The 16,550-nt window shown below is 52.5% G+C and overlaps 1 protein-coding gene across 1 annotated transcript in view; it reads left to right on the top strand.

Annotated features, from left to right (window-relative positions):
* The window catches only part of tjp1b (tight junction protein 1b), a 50,008-nt gene extending 33,760 nt beyond the window's left edge, over window positions 1-16,248 (top strand). Inside the window, exons 11-30 of the mRNA XM_056598525.1 lie at window positions 684-814; window positions 2,325-2,430; window positions 2,884-3,034; window positions 4,222-4,330; window positions 4,424-4,643; window positions 5,120-5,304; window positions 5,768-5,863; window positions 5,985-6,067; window positions 6,221-6,431; window positions 6,879-6,979; window positions 8,530-8,871; window positions 9,029-9,244; window positions 10,457-11,341; window positions 11,458-11,549; window positions 11,760-11,966; window positions 12,070-12,209; window positions 12,567-13,032; window positions 13,357-13,574; window positions 14,706-14,849; window positions 15,668-16,248. Of these exons, the coding sequence (XP_056454500.1) occupies window positions 684-814; window positions 2,325-2,430; window positions 2,884-3,034; window positions 4,222-4,330; window positions 4,424-4,643; window positions 5,120-5,304; window positions 5,768-5,863; window positions 5,985-6,067; window positions 6,221-6,431; window positions 6,879-6,979; window positions 8,530-8,871; window positions 9,029-9,244; window positions 10,457-11,341; window positions 11,458-11,549; window positions 11,760-11,966; window positions 12,070-12,209; window positions 12,567-13,032; window positions 13,357-13,574; window positions 14,706-14,849; window positions 15,668-15,762 (4,198 nt within the window). The 3' untranslated portion in view covers window positions 15,763-16,248. The remainder of the gene's footprint in view (window positions 1-683; window positions 815-2,324; window positions 2,431-2,883; window positions 3,035-4,221; window positions 4,331-4,423; window positions 4,644-5,119; window positions 5,305-5,767; window positions 5,864-5,984; window positions 6,068-6,220; window positions 6,432-6,878; window positions 6,980-8,529; window positions 8,872-9,028; window positions 9,245-10,456; window positions 11,342-11,457; window positions 11,550-11,759; window positions 11,967-12,069; window positions 12,210-12,566; window positions 13,033-13,356; window positions 13,575-14,705; window positions 14,850-15,667) is intronic.
* The last annotated feature ends 302 nt before the right edge of the window (window positions 16,249-16,550 follow it).

The raw sequence follows: 16,550 nt of genomic DNA, 5'->3' as shown, positions 1-16,550 counted from the left end.
CAGTAATTAAGCTAAAATATATGGGCTGGTAATAAAATATTTATGCATCCCCCTTTCTACAATTTCTTAACTCCTAGCTCAGAAGTATACTTGATGGTATTGAATTGAGCCTTATCAGATAAGAAAGCTTTAATTCTTTACCACACCGTCAGACTGGTGGTGCTTGTGTACAGAGGGGCCTGACGACTTCACCTCTGTGATCATTTAAGGACATTCCCTTACCAAGGACCTCATGCAGAGCAACGCTCTGAGATTCACCTGCAGGACACAATCCTGCCTCCCCGGGCACCTTAGATAAGCTGCTCTAAAAATAGACAAAACAAAAGAGAGTGTGGAGGCACAGCCTGACCTTCAGGACCACAGCCCCGCCTTGAGATGCTGGTTTGATGGCTTCATCTGTGTGTCTGTTTGTTCATGTGTATCATGTCCACAATGCAGCCCAGTGGGCTTTGGCAAGTTCATCTGGTCAAGGTCTGCTCAGCTGCTAAGGACACAACTGGCCTCTGTTCTCTCGCACACACACACACACACACACACACACACACACACACACACACACACACACACACACACACACACACACACACACACACACACACACACACACACACACACACACACACACACACACACACACACACACAGTTCCCCACACATGGACGAGTTTGTCTTTCTCCCTGCAGTCACAGAAGTCGCGACGATGAAAGGATGTCCAAGACTTCTTCCACTGCAAAGATCGCTGAGGAGATCCCCCTGCCCAAGCCCATGGAGTCCTCTGTGTCCCGGGAGGAGAAGCAGCTTCCCCCCCTCCCAGGTGAGGCCTGGAGTCCGTCTTACCCATCATGCTCACTGTGGTTTCAGCTCTGAGACTGTTTCTCTGTGATGCGTCTGTACCCCCATGCACCCCTTCTGCTCTTCATAGTCCTCATCATAGGATGGCTGATGCTATTTATTATCAGGTGGCCAGTGAATATAAAACAAAACCCTATTTTCAATGGAATGTACAATGATGCTAGTTGTTTTGCCTAAAAAGGATGACTTTATGAAAGGGTGAATCATGACTGATCATGTTGGTGGCTGCAATCAGGTCTACGTCTAGTTTACCGTTTTTCAGTACCTGGCTTTGTAGGCAATGGCTGGGCCAAGATCTTTATGGTGTTGGTGCCTTACGACTACTTCTATTAGTAGTCTGAACCGAAACAATTCCAGCTAGCGGGCTGAGATCAGGCCCTCGGAGCAGTTTACCTTCTTGTAAACTTCAGATGAAAACAAAGAGAGCCTAGCAACGCTGGGCTCCAGAAGAAAACAGAAAGAGACCGTAGCAACGCTACGCTCCCTATGCGTCCCAGAAGATTGCGGAGCATAGGAGTGTTTACCAGCCGAGTGCAGAGGAGGTGCTGGGGCTGATGTGGTCTGAGAAGGCTCCCAGCCAGCAGCCGTCTGCTATCTCTGACGTTTTTTACCTCCACCTTCTGTGTTTGATCATCCTTGCCTCGACGGGTGTATTTCTTTTTCAGATTTATTTGTTTTTGTTTGCTGATTTTGCTTGTTTCAGAGGTCGTTCTGAATTCCACGAAATGGACACTTTGGTTTATGTACTGGCTTGGTAAAGTAGAGTATTAGTTTGTTTCAGGGGCTCTGCGTGTCCTTGCAGGGTAAAGTAGAGTGTGTGTGTGTGTCAGGGGCTCTGTATGTCCTAGCAGGGTAAAGAAGAGTGTTTCTGCGTGTATCGGGGCTTTGTTTGATCGGAGCGCCAGAGGGCGTGGATTCCGCTCCCATCGACACTTTGGAAAACAAACCAAGATCGGCACTCGGCTCCAAGGGCTCTCCATAAACCCCCCCCGTCCGGCCGTACTTATTCCCCCTGCGGTTTCAGTTTAGTGCTTTCCCTTAACTCTATATACAGAGAGAAAGGCAACAAATCATAACTCATGAAGACCGGGGGTTAGAGAGCGTCTTGCAGTGGGAGAGGACGAACGAGGCACCAGAGGACCAGTGTTTGTGAGTGGAACACACTGGCACAGGCAGGCGTGGGGGATGTTAGTAGCTCAGGAGGTAGAGCGGGTTGGCTGGGTTGGCTAGTTCAATCAAGGTGTTCCTGAGCAGGGCACCTCACCCTGACTGCTCCCGACGAACTGGCTGTCGCCCTGCGTGGTTGACTCCTCCGCCGGTGGTGAATGTGTGCATGATCGGTTGTAAGTTACTCAGTATAAAACTGTCTGCAAGATCCCCTAAATGTAAACATAAACCACATTTGTCGGGCCGGGAATCGGCCGCTGTGTCCTCGTTGAGAACGTGCGCGTCACGGTGTGTCTGGTCCTCAGAGCCCAAACCGGTGTACGCCCAGCCCGGCCAGCCGGACGTGGACCTGCCCGTCAGCCCCGCCGACGCCCCCGTGCCCAGCGCCGCCCACGACGACAGCATCCTACGGTACGCCTGTCCCGACGCCAGGTTATGCGGTTGTGTCTCTCTTCTAGACGCCTCTGTCGTTTCAATATCTCAGGAGAAGTTATTGTTTCAAAGCGACACCGTGTTGTGATCTAGAACGAGGTCTCTTGGTCTGAACACAACAACACCACATATCTCTGCTCACATACGTATCTACTGCACAATATGATGCATAGGATTTACCACGGTTGTTGATTATCCTGAACAAAATAGTAATAAAATGTCTTTTCAATGATTTAACATTTTTGAATTTTAAATAAATGTAACTCATGTGAAATACAGCAACAATGGAACTTTGAGACTGGAGAAACCTAGTCCTAGAGGAATCAGCGTGTGTTACCAACACCCTGTGTCCCACCCCTCCCGTGTCCCACCCTGTCCCACTCTGTCCCATGTCCCACCCTGTCTCTTGTCCCACCCTGTCCCGTGTCCCAGGCCCAGCATGAAGCTGGTGAAGTTCAAGAAGGGCGAGAGTGTGGGTCTGCGGCTGGCCGGGGGGAACGACGTGGGCATCTTCGTGGCCGGGGTGTTGGAGGACAGCCCTGCTGCCAAGGAGGGCCTGGAGGAGGGGGACCAGATCCTCAGGGTAAGAGGCCCACCGTAGCCCTGCATAAACCCCTCTCCCAGCTGACCTAGGAGGTACACCTTAACCCCACACCATCCCCGCTCTCAGCTGACCCTACGAGGTCCACCTTAACCCACCTAATCGTAAAAAAGCCGTAAAGGGTTTCTCGCCCGGGCTCTGAGTCTCTTTGGTTATAGAGATATATTTAATTTCTTCACAGACCTTCTCCTAAGAACCTCTCTGTCAGGACAGGGTGTTCGAGCGAGCAGCTTCTTACACCCGTCTTTCCTCAGGTGCAACACATGCAGGTGGTTTGTTAGTTTGGGTTTATGAGGGATCCCATTTACTGTTGAACCATAGGTTCAAACCACAAGTGCTCTTTGTCTTACTCTATCCTTCTACGAGAGACTGCGTCAATGAATCTTGCTGCCAAATCAGCCATTGCCACGAGAAAACTCAAAGAAACCTTAGTGTGCACATACAGGCGCCAAATAATTCAGAAGACCGAATAAAACCAAACTGCATTAATAAGGTTTCCCGTAATGGGATTCTGGCCTCCCCCCAGTCCCTCGCATTGTGTCAGCTGACTTGTCCTCTCCTACTTACTGCAGCGTAAAGCGTTCTGCTGTGTAAGGGGACTGATGTCTGATTTCCTAGGAGATGGGCTTTATTTAATATCAGCTCCCTGTTGATTTTTCAAGGGAATTACCGGTAAGTATGCCTTGGAAACGGGTCATGGGGGTCATTGACGGCCTCTGGTCGCCTTTTATGAGCTACGGATCTGCACGCTTTCCATCTTTCTTTATATTCCTGGCCTTGGCGTGAATCCCCTGCCAGATTCCTCTGGTCCTGGAGGCGTTCTCCTAGCAGTATCCCGGAGGGAACACGCAAACACAACGCTTGCGTGTTCCCTCTCCGCTGTCCCCGTCCCCGGTTCCTCCGCCGCCGTTTTTAGGCGCTAGCGCACTATGGGATGGCCGCAACTCCTCACCGCACCATAAACCTTGAGGCGCGGAGTTACCAAGGCAACGGGTAAAACAGGGCCGGCCTTGTTGACACTGTCCATCAGCCCATAGGGGGCGTTGGAGCCTGATGGGTACAATGAGCCTCCCGCCCGGGGTGGAATCAAAGGCTGCAATAACACATCACAGGCAACAAGCCCACAACATGCGTGTTGCGCTCATCAAACCTCCCTGCTCCTTCTCCAGGTGAACAACGTCGACTTTGCAAACATCATCCGAGAGGAGGCGGTGCTGTTCCTCCTGGACCTCCCCAAGGGGGAGGAGGTCACCATCCTGGCCCAGAAGAAGAAGGACGGTGAGGAGTGCCGAGTGCAGAAGCTCAACACCTGATCCCCAGACCCCCTGCAGCCCTCCTCACAGTCCCCCCTCTGTCCCTCTGCTGCCTCAGTGTACCGGCGGATAGTGGAGTCTGACGTGGGCGACTCGTTCTACATCCGGACCCACTTTGAGTACGAGAAAGAGTCCCCCTACGGGCTGAGCTTCAACAAGGGCGAGGTGTTCCGCGTGGTGGACACGCTGTACAATGGCAAGCTGGGCTCCTGGCTGGCCATCCGCATCGGCAAGAACCACCAGGAGGTGGAGCGCGGCATCATCCCCAACAAGAACAGGTGACGTGGGGGCCGCCGGGGGCCGCCAGGGGGTCCGTGGTGGTGCTGCGGACACGCCCATCCTCTGGGTTGGATGGGCGTGGTCGCCCCTTGTTACGCCCTGCTCCGCCGTGGTCCAGGATAGGGGTTGTATTTGGAGTAGCAGAAGTAATATTCGTGAATCCTTAATGTCCTCGGGAAGGGGGAGGGGGAGGGGGAGTGTTGGGTTAGGTTAATTAGATTGACAAAGACAATATCAAATATATTTCACCGGATGCTGGTCCAGTGAAATACGGTTGATAAATAATCAAAGTACATTTAGTAAATGTAAAGTTTATCGAGGGTGGGGTTAGACGGTTAACCTCTAGCCCACACGATGCTCTGAGCCATTAAGACTAAATGAGTCGCAGGCCATGTAGAACCCTTATGTTAAGGAGAACCCTTATGTTAAGGAGCAGTGCGCTTAAGGTTGTATCTCCACACGCCCCCCCCAACAGAGCGGAGCAGCTCTCCAGCGTGCAGTACACCCTCCCAAAGACCGCGGGGGGCGACCGCGCCGACTTCTGGAGGTTCAGGGGGCTGCGCAGCTCCAAGAGGAACCTGAGGAAGAGCCGGGAGGACCTGTCGGCCCAGCCGGTGCAGACCAAGTTCCCCGCCTACGAGCGGGTGGTGCTAAGAGAAGGTGAGGGGTGGGGGGGTCTGACGGTCATCTGTGTGTGGTCAGAATCAGAATCAGAAGCAGAAATACTTTTATTATATCTTATTGTACACAAGAGTACAATCGTTAGGCTTAGTTCCTCATCAGCCAGATAACAGCAACAATACAAGATAAAGTAAAAAAAGTTAAAATAATTGGCAGCATCAATGGAACAAAATAATGAATACTAATTCTAAAATAAAGTAAATAATATATCGAGAAACTAAAACGATGATAATAAGTAATATAATATGTGTAAGCGTAAAGTGCTCAAGTGGTAGTGGAGCCAACCTGATTCTTTAGTGCAAGAATGCTGTGCAAATTACAGTAAAATATGTATTTAAATAGTGTGTTGTTGTAGTGTGTTTGGGGTTGGTTTGGGGGTAGTGGATTCCTCCAGGAGCCTGACTGCTCTGGGTTTTGGTCCTCCTGTTCTCTGCTCCTCCAGCCGGGTTCCTGAGGCCCGTGGTGATATTCGGGCCCATCGCTGACGTGGCCCGGGAAAAACTAGCCAGGGAGGAGCCCGATATCTTTGAGCTTGCAAGTACGTTTTTCTGACGACACAGCGTACGGTTCAATGACAACAAAGCAGCCATTCTCAAATCTCAATGAATCTCGTGTCTGGACGTGTCTCTACATTACTGCTGTGTGTCTATGTTTACCAGAGAGCGAACCTAGGGATGCAGGAACGGACCAGCGCAGCTCAGGAATCATTCGTCTTCACACCATCAAGCAGATCATCGACAGAGTGAGTGTTTCTGTCTGTGCCCTCAACCAACGCCTCATCGACGACGTTCCCCGCCCGTTGTACCGTCTTGAACCTCTGCTGATGTTTCACCTCTACGAACAACGCAATCGGTGAACAACCAATCACGTGTGCCTTCTTGTCCCCACGCCGTAGGACAAGCACGCAGTGCTGGACATCACGCCCAACGCGGTGGACCGGCTGAACTACGCCCAGTGGTACCCCATCGTGGTGTTCCTGAACCCTGACAACAAGCAGGGCGTGAAGAACATGAGGACCCGTCTGTGCCCCGAGTCCAGGAAGAGCGCCCGCAAGCTGTACGAGCGCGCCATCAAGCTGAGGAAGAACAACCACCACCTCTTCACCAGTGAGGGAACACACACACACACAAACGTATACATACATACATACATACATACATACATACATACATACATACATACATACATACATACATACATACATACATACATACATGCATACATACATACATACATACATACATACATACATACATACATACATACATACATACATACATACATACATACATACATACATACATACATACATACATACATACATACATACATACATACATACATACATACATACATACATACATACATACATACATACATAGCTACAAATATTCACACACACACACACACACACACACACACTGGGGGGGTATCAGGGAGGGCAGGGGGCTGGCATGGCTTCCTCCCCATGCACGTTGTTGAGTTTATTTGCAGCAGGGTTGATAAGACGGCTCATAAACAGTGATTGATACGTCATTGTTCTTCCTCCCCAGCAACCATCAACATGAACAACATGAATGATGGCTGGTACGGCGCGCTGAAGGAGACCATCCAGCAGCAGCAGAACCAGTTGGTCTGGGTGTCGGAGGGCAAGGTGATACCTCAGTGGAACCTCATTAAGATCAGTGGAAGAACACTTGTCTTTATTGCTCTATCGTAGGGCCATATCTGTGGTCCATTTTGGCCCTTGGGTCCGATTTTTGAATCAACAGACAATATACTTCATTACAATATGCTACATTATTTTATCAAGAGATCCAATGATTTCTGTCTGTAACTCACTCACTCACTCTCACTCACTCTCTGCTTCTCACTCACTCACACTCTGTGTCTCGGTCTCTCACTCTGTATCTCTGAATCTGTCTGCCTTACTTACTGACACTCACTCTCTGATCTCCCTATCACTCTTACTCACTCCAAAATCACTCTCTCTGTTTGTCTCGCTTTCACTCTCTCTCACTCTCTCTCATTCAACACTCCCGCTGCTTCTCCATCACCCACATCATTTCTCACCCTCCGCCATGCGGCTCACTCTCTCACTCACTCCCACTTTTTCTGCGTGTCTCTCCATCATGCCCCAAGCGGTTATTGCGAGCGCTGGGTTGCAGGGTCTCTCTGATTGCGAGAGCAATTACAAAACCTGGGAGGAGAAAATCATCCATTGAGCAACGAAAGTGAAACGGCACACAACTGACGCCCCCGTGCGCACAAATGCTGTCTTTGCGATCGTGCTCGCTAAGTGTTTTCCTGCTCGCTCAGATATTTTTATATCCGGCCACTTAGTTAGCAGCCGGAGCAAGCGGTGGCCAGTGTGTCCCTGAATGTGATTGGTTACATGCTGCCGGGGGAGTCCAAACACCTCTTGGAGTGTTGGAGTATTTTTTGGGGAACATCAGCGAGCTCACATTTAACCAAGAGTCTGCTCCAGAGATGAGGTCTCAGAACACTCTTTGGAGAACTATAAAGCCCAGCGCTCACTTCAGACAGCTTGAGGTCGTTAGCCAAACGTGTATGCCTGTCACGAATAAGAGTGCAGTGTGAACCTTATTCATCCCTGAAGATTAGCATAACTTGAGTATATATGATATAACCAGACCAGGAAATATAAACGTTAAAAATGCTGATCAGGAAATAAATACTGCAGTGTACGTATTTCTTTAGTGTAAGACCGCGATCGTCTGATTACTCAATATATTTGTATATCTGTATTTATATATAAAGTAGTCAAATCTAAATGGAACAATGCTCCCTACATAAGGAGTTTACAGGGCCATGTCTAGGGTTAAGCGAAATCCACGTCTATATGTCATAGGGTCAGAGTAAGCAATCATGTTTAGGGATACAATGGCCAATGCTGGCTCTGCCCACTTTGTCCCAAAAAGTTGATCACCACACGAGCAGAAACAACATCCGAGCGAGCAGAAACGTGTTGCTGCTTCACTTTATGTGTGCGCTCAATAAATGATTTTCTCCTCACAAGCTTCAGTATCGCTCTTGCAGAGAAATATGCGTGCAAGCTCAGTGAAAGTGCCTGGCATAATTACTTGTGTTATTCTCTCTCTCACTCACTCTTCCTCTGCCTGTCTCCTTCTCTCTCCCCCCACCCCCTCCCTCCCTCCCTCCCTCCCCCCTCCCCCCCTCCAGGCGGACGGGGCGCCAGAGGACGACCTGGACATCCACGACGATCGGCTGTCCTACCTGTCAGCACCGGGCAGCGAGTACTCCATGTATAGCACAGACAGCCGCCACACCTCGGATTACGAGGACACGGACACGGAGGGCGGGGCCTACACCGACCAGGAGCTGGACGAGACGCTGAACGACGAGGTGGGCCTGCCCACCGAGCCCGCCATCACCCGCTCCTCCGAGCCCGTCCGGGAGGACCCGCCCGTCATCCCGGACACGCCCGCCTACCCCGGGTACCAGCAGCCCGACCCCGCCCACCGCCTCGACCCGGCCGGCTTCAAGATGGCTGCCCCACAGCAGGTAAGGTCCTGAGCTCCCCCCCCCACCTCCTCCTCCATGGTCACAGTGACATGATGGGTTGTTCTGACACGTGTAAGGACTCCTGGTGCACACGTGAGCGAGTGTGAGGCGTGTTCTGGGCGTGTAGTGAACGTGTGTCCTTAACGATGCTCCACAGCAGGACGAGGCCGCTCTGGCCACGCCCCCTGGGGCGGAGCACCCCACGCAGCTCGAGGGCTCCCGCCTCGAGGGGGCCGGCGTCCCTCTGCAGGCCGACTTACTTAGCAGCCCCAGCCCTGTCCCCGAGCTAAATCAGCCCCCACCACCACCACCTCCTCCTCCGCCACCTCCACATGAACCCCTCCTGTGCGGGCAGCCTGGTCCAGAACCAAAGGTACCCGCGCTGCTCCTGCTGCCCCTGCCTCCTCTTCCTCCTCCTGCTCCTCCTCCTCCTGCTCCTCCTCCTGCTGTTCCTGCTGCTACCTCCTCACCGGCCACTGGGGGGCAGTGTGTGTGTGTGTGTGTGTGTGTGTGTGTGTGTGTGTGTGTGTGTGTGTGTGTGTGTGTGTGTGTGTGTGTGTGTGTGTGTGTGTGTGTGTGTGTGTGTGTGTGTGTGTGTGTGTGTGTGTTATAACCGCCTGACTTCTCGCACACGCTTCCTTCACGCTCTCCCCCTGCATGAGTCCGCCCACGCCGGGACCTTGCTGAGCCGTTGGTGTCTCTGGCCCGGGGGGGGGGGGTGCACCCCAGACCGGCCCGCGGCATCACAACAGGGGCCGCCCGAGTGGAACGGCCCGGGGTCCCGGGTCTCTGATTGTGGATCAAGACCTGACGGACCTCTGTTCCACTTTGTGTTCTTCCTCTGCATGGCCTCCTTGATGGTTGATTTGATTTTATCTTTTGGGATTTGTTGGTCGAATCCTCTTTCTGGATCTTCTTCTCTCAGCTTTGAGCCTCTGCCTCTGAGCGTGTCGGCCTGGCCCTTTTAGCGCTAGCTGTACCGTCGGCTGTACTGCCAATAGTTGGTCTATGTTTGCTTTGCACTAGAAGCAAACTGAATGTTGGTTGCATGATGGAAATAACCTGCAGACAGTATTTTTGAAATTGGACCCCCGTTAAGCATTGATGAACAAAACCAAACTTAATTCCAACCAAGGTGTCATGTTGGGGTGTTGTCCTGCAGAATTTTGTTCATTACCCTCCAAGCTACTCTAACATTAAGTGGAGCTCACTGCATCTGCTGTCTACAGGCTACACATCATACGTTTGAAACGAGGCCTTTCAGAAACGTACAAATAGCCTTCTGGTTCAACCTAGGTCTACAAAATGTGGTAATCATTACATTCCTACTACTTTATTCTTGAAAGGCATCATGTCAAACAAACATTCAGCCTTTCTTTTTGACAACGAACAAGTCTGCCTGTGTCTTTGCACTTTAACTTGAATGTCATATCAATATTTTGCACAGTTGATCCCAAAGTCCCAAAGGATTTCTATTCGAGCACTGAGCCGGTTAATCTAGACTATGTTGAACTGAGCCTGTGGCCCGTTGTGTTGTGTTGCCGCTGTCTGACGGCTGCAGTTATCTCCTCTCCTCTGCCCACAGATGTACAAGAAGGACCTGTACAACATGGATGACCCCGTGCGCGTGAACCACGGCATGAAGCAGTCGCTGAGCTACAGCCACCAGCCGTCGTTCCAGGACAAACAGCCATACCGCGACAGCGAGCACCCGCCCTACGGCTACGACGCCAGCGGCGGCTACGGCGAGCCCAAGCCCCACACCTTCGACCCCCACCCGCACTACGACAGCCGCGTGCCCCACTACCAGGACCAGTGGGCCCCCTACGACCAGCAGACCTCGGCCCCGCCCGCCGGCGGCTACCAGCAGGGCCACCAGCCGACCTCGGCCCCGCCCACCCCCTACCAGCCGGGGCCCCAGCAGCCCGGGGGCTACCACCAGCGGTCCCCCTACGAGGACGGCCCCGGGAAGGAGTACAGCCCCCCCCAGGCCCGCTACGACGAGCCCCCCCCTGCGCTGGGCTACGACGGCCGCCCCCGCCACACCAAGCCCCCCGGGCCGGGCCGCTACGACGAGGCCCCGCCCCCGGGGCCCTACGACGCCCGCTCGCCTTACGAGGCCGAGCAGGCCCACGGCTTCCCCGGGGCCAGCTCGCCGCGCTCCCCGGACCCCCCCAAGCAGTACTACGGGGACGCGGCCCCCCGGCCCGCCTACAACCCCGGGCCCCCCAACCGGCTGTACAAGTCGGGGCACGAGGCGGGGCTGAACTGCGAGGGGCCCCTGAAGGGGGACGGTGGCGGCCAGTCCCCTGGGGAGCCGGGCGGCAAGGGCCCGCTGCCCCGGGACGAGCAGGAGGACGACCCGGCCATGAAGCCCCAGTCGGTGCTCAACAGGGTCAAGATGTTCGAGAACAAGCGCTCGGTGTCTGTGGACCGGGCCAAGGACGGAGGGGACCCCTCGGCCCCCAGGGTACGTACCCCACAGCCCGGCGTGTCATAGTGATCACTGCACACGTGCATGGTAGAGTGACCTGCGGTGGCAGGGGCTGACGGTGAGCTTGTTGTTCTGCGTTGTCCCCCCTCCAGCCCGCAGACGTCCCCAGGCCGGTGATGGCGCCCGGCCCCGTGCTCAAGGCCAACTCCCTGAGCAACCTGGAGCAGGAGCGGCCATGCTACAGGTAGGGGAGGAGGAGCCTAATGAAACTGTAAAGACGCCCCACAGAGCTTTTGATAATGTGGCAGCTCCCTCTGGTGGCCAGGAGCCTGGTTGAAAAAAAGTATATATTTATATAAATATCTATTTCAATATTTAGTTTAGAGTTTTCTCAACAGAGCTGTGTGTCTCTGCCCTCCTTCTCCTCTCCCTGTTCCCCTGACCCCTGCCCCAGGGCCCCTGAGCCCCAGAAGCCCCACCCTAAGGACGAGGGCCGCCCCAACCACTTCGACCCTGACGAGGACGAGGAGTACTACAGGAAGCAGCTGTCCTACTTCGACCGGCGGAGCTTTGACAGCAAGGCCATGAGCCAGCCCGGGCCCGCCATCAACCGCTTCCACGACATGCCCAAACCAGGCCAGCTGTCCTACCACTACAACAGGTCTGTCTCCTCTTACCTCGGCCCTGCCCGCCCATGGGCCCTGTAGAGGAGCAGGTTGGACCGGTCTGTAGAAGTCACGCCCTTCTTGTGTTTCACTGTGCAGGGTGGAGTCCATGGAGAAGGTGAGTCCGGTGGAGAAGAGGTACGACCCCATGCACGTGATGAGCCCCACCTCCCAGTACGGACCCCCGCAGACCCCCGCCATCCCCCCAAACTCTCTGCCCAAACTTGGCCCCAACGAGGGTAAGTTTGCGAGACTTTCACCTGAAGCTTATTTGTAATCATAAGTCAATGCCTGAAGGCAGGCATGAACATCAGAATAATCCTCTAATGTACTGTATATCCAGAGACCATGGTCATTGCCATGTTCATTTGATGCTGGTTGAGTTCAGTGTATGTGTGATGGAGGTTGAGTTCAGTGTGTGTGTGATGGAGGGTGAGTTCAGTGTGTGTGTGATGGAGGGTGAGTTCAGTGTGTGTGTGATGGAGGGTGAGTTCAGTGTGTGTGTGATGGAGGGTGAGTTCAGTGTGTGTGTGATGGAGGATGAGTTCAGTGTGTGAGTGATGGAGGGTGAGTTCAGTGTGTGTTTACTCCCACAGTGAACTCCATCCCCGACGTGCTGAGCCCCCCCAAGCCCGAGGCGGTGGCCCTGCGTCCAGCCGGCCGGGACGACCTGGCCCAGGGGGGCTACTTGCCCCCCCGCGGGGGCGGCCTCGCGGACAAGTCCCCCGTCAACGGCACCGAGGCCCCCCCCAAGGCCCTGGGCGCCCCCACCCCCGCCAGCTACAACCGCTACGTCCCCAAGCCCTACACCAGCTCCGCCCGGCCCTTCGAGCGCAAGTTCGACAGCCCAAAGTTCAACCACAACCTGCTGCCCAACGACACGGCCAAGCCCCCCCCCCTGGGGCTCAGCGGCAGCAGCAACAACAACGGCAGCAAGCCGCAGCTCTCCCCCCAGCCCTTGGACCACGACAGTGGCCTGGACACCTTCACACGCACCATGGACAACCGGCCAAAGTACCAGCACAACAACGTCAGCGCCGCGCCCAAAGCCATCCCCGTCAGGTGAGGAGCTGGCGAAGGGGGGGCAGGGGCTAGCTGACCTGGGACCATCTCGCTCACCATCAGAGCCAGAGAGGAAACCAAACACGGGGAGAGCTTAGCATGAGGCTGAGCTCTACTTGGGACAACGTGTAAGGGCAGTTAGAAAACAACTGGTGGCAAAATGAATGCCTTCCTATTGGTTGTGGGCTAACTCAATAAAAGGTTTATCAGAGCCTTCCTATTGGTCGGGGGCTAACAAGCTCACAGGGCTATAGGCGCCTTCCTATTGGCTGTGGACTAACAAGCTGTGGTGTGATTGGTGTGTTCTGGTGCGTCTCCGCCCAGCCCCAGCGCCCTGGAGGACGAGGACGAGGACGAAGGCCACACGGTGGTCGCCACGGCCCGCGGCATCTTCAACTGCAACGGTGGCGTGCTGAGCTCCATCGAGACGGGCGTCAGCATCATCATCCCCCAGGGCGCCATCCCCGACAGCGTGGAGCAGGAGATCTACTTCAAGGTGTGCCGCGACAACAGCATCCTGCCGCCGCTGGACAAGGAGAAAGGTATGTAGAACCACTTGATCATGTGCAAGTGTTCATATACTATTTACTAGTGTGTTTCTATACTATTTACTAGTGTGTTTATATGCTATTTACAAGTGTTTATACTATTTACTAGTGTTAATGTATACTATTTACTAGTGTGTTTGTATACTATCTACTAGTGTTTTTATATACTATTTACAAGTGTTTATATACTATTTACAAGTGTTTATATACTATTTACTAGTGTGTATATCTATGCTCTTTACAAGTGTTGATATACTATTTGTACATACTATCTGCAAGTGTTTGTATATAATATGCATAATGTTGTAGATATACTATTTACAAGATTCATTTTTTCTGAAATAATGGTTGAGGAGCAGAATTAGCGAGCTGTGTGTGTGTGTGTGTGTGTGTGTGTGTGTGTGTGTGTGTGTGTGTGTGTGTGTGTGTGTGTGTGTGTGTGTGTGTGTGTGTGTGTGTGTGTGTGTGTGTGTGTGTGTGTGTGTGTGTGTGTGTGTGTGTGTGTGTGTGACCAACACCCTAACCAGGAGTAACCAGGTTGTGTGCTGTTGAAGTTATACTGTATCCAGGTGTATTCATGTGTTACCAGGTGTGTGTGTTGAATGACACTGTATCCATGTGTTACCAGGTGTGTGTGTGTATTGAAGTGACACTGTTAACAAGGTGTGTGTGTGTGTGCGTGGTGAAGCGACACTGTATCCAGGTGTGTGTGTGTGTGTGTGTGTGTGTGTGTGTGTGTGTGTGTGTGTGTGTGTGTGTGTGTGTGTGTGTGTGTGTGTGTGTGTGTGTGTGTGTGTGTGTGTGTGTGTGTGTGTGTTGAAGTGACACTGTATCCAGGTGTAACCAGGTGTGTGTTGAAGTGACACTGTATCCAGGTGTAACCAGGTGTGTGTGTGTGTGTGTGTGTGTGTGTGTGTGTGTGTGTGTGTGTGTGTGTGTGTGTGTGTGTGTGTGTGTGTGTGTGTGTGTGTGTGTGTGTGTGTGTGTGTGTGTGTGTGTGTGTGTGTGTGTGTGTGTGTGTGTGTGTAATAAAGTGACACTGTGTCCAGCGGTAACCAGGTGTGTGTGTGTTGAAGTGACACTGTATCCAGGTGTAACCAGGTGTGTGTGTATGTTGCGCCACAGGGGAGACGTTGCTGAGCCCCCTGGTGATGTGTGGCCCTCATGGACTGAAGTTCCTGAAGCCGGTGGAGCTGCGCCTGCCTCACTGTGCGTCTATGACCCCAGATGGTTGGTCTTTTGCTCTAAAATCCTCTGACTCCTCGTCGGGTACGCTGTCCTCTCTCTCTCCCTTCGCCCTGTTGGGCTCTTACCGTTTTGTTTTTCATTTGAACGCTATGCTTTCAAATGCTAGTATGAGGGTCAGGAGGAGCGTGTCTTGTCTGTCTGTCTGAATGTGTCTGTCTGTCTGTCTGTCTGTCTGAAACTGAAACCACCCCCAACCATAGCATGCGCTTGAAGGTGGAAAGGTTTGGTCTGCGCAGCAGAGCCTTGTTTTGAAACCGGCCCAATGAGCAAAGCACTGTCCATGCTGACCTGTCATCTCATCCGGGTTGTGAGGGCGACTCCTGTCCTGGGTTTAGGGGGCCCGGTAGACTTCGGTGTGCGGATCCTTTTTATTTTGCTCATTGGTTGGTATGAACAAGAGCCGGTGGGCTACTATGTGTTCAGGGCTGGATGGACGGTTGTGGTTAATAAAGAATAATAATGAATAAAGAATACTAATGATTCTCCTCATCGCCCACACTCCCAGTATGACCACATGCTGGAGTGTGGACGAGACCTGTCTGTCCAGAGGACAGCAGGAAGTGGTCTAGCAGCGAAGGTCAGCGTATAAACAATATTCTATAGACAAACACTCTATTGTTGTGGCTTTGGTCCACTTCATTGGGGCTAAGGGGGGCTTCTTCTTTTTACTGTTACGCGCTTCCCCTCTCTTTCCTGTTTCCAACACAACCGGCCATGCATCCATGCTTTTACTTTGGAGCCCTGCCTGTACTTATTATTTACTACTAATAAGTACTCCCCACTCCTCCCTGTTTACTAACCATTGTCACTTTGGTTGTGTTCATCTCTTCGGACTGCAGGTGACCCCAAGACCTGGCAGAACAAATCCCTCCCTGGGGACCCCAACTACCTGGTGGGCGCAAACTGTGTCTCTGTGCTCATCGACCACTTCTGAGGTGTGACAGCTGGTCTGTTGGTGTGCGTGGAGGGCAGGGGGAGGCCCCCCCCGCGCCGCTCCTCTGCTGTGCTCCCTCCATGGCCTCCGGGGCTGAGCCACACCGCCCGAGGAAGTATGGAACTGGAAACAACACTCGCACTGTTTACTGTGTCCCTCCCCTCGCAAACGACCAGAGAACCATCACAAGTCCACCCTGGAACGAGTCCAGACCCCCCGTTAGACCGGGCGCCCCCCCGGCCCTCCGTGGCTGTAACCCCCCCCTGTTCCTTTGGTTTCATTTATTTTTATGTTTTTGGTGCTTTGAAGGCTTGCAAAAAAAAGTATATCTTTAAGGATTTAACACAAAAAAAACGAATTATATGAAAAAAACGGAACTGTTGTTGGAATGCATGACCAGTGCCGCAGACTGAATAATCTTCAGATTGACATTTTTTGTCTAATTTTTTCTAAAGGTGAGGAGCAGAGCAAGAAAAAGGAAACTAGAGAGTTTAATAATATTACAGTGGGGCGGGGGGGGGGGGGAGATTTAGCATACTGTATAGCACTCACAAACAGGAACCTCTGCTATGTCCAAGAACGCTGTTCTTGGGAGGGCTGTGGCCACGCAACTGGCTCTCGAAGAATCTCTTAAGGACTTGGAAACACGCTGAGCCCGACGCAGCGGTTATGAAGGAAGGCTAGGCATCATGAAAAAAAAGAAGAAATAAATATATAAATATATATATATATATATATCAATATACTATATGAAGAATGGAGGTTTAAGTATTAGCATCAGAAGCCCA

The sequence above is a fragment of the Gadus chalcogrammus genome, chromosome 9 (genome assembly GCF_026213295.1).
Source record: "Gadus chalcogrammus isolate NIFS_2021 chromosome 9, NIFS_Gcha_1.0, whole genome shotgun sequence".
In the NCBI taxonomy this organism is placed as follows: Eukaryota; Metazoa; Chordata; class Actinopteri; order Gadiformes; family Gadidae; genus Gadus; species Gadus chalcogrammus.
The sequence above is the reverse complement of the archived record's forward strand: the minus strand, read 5'-3'. Positions and strand labels throughout refer to the sequence as shown.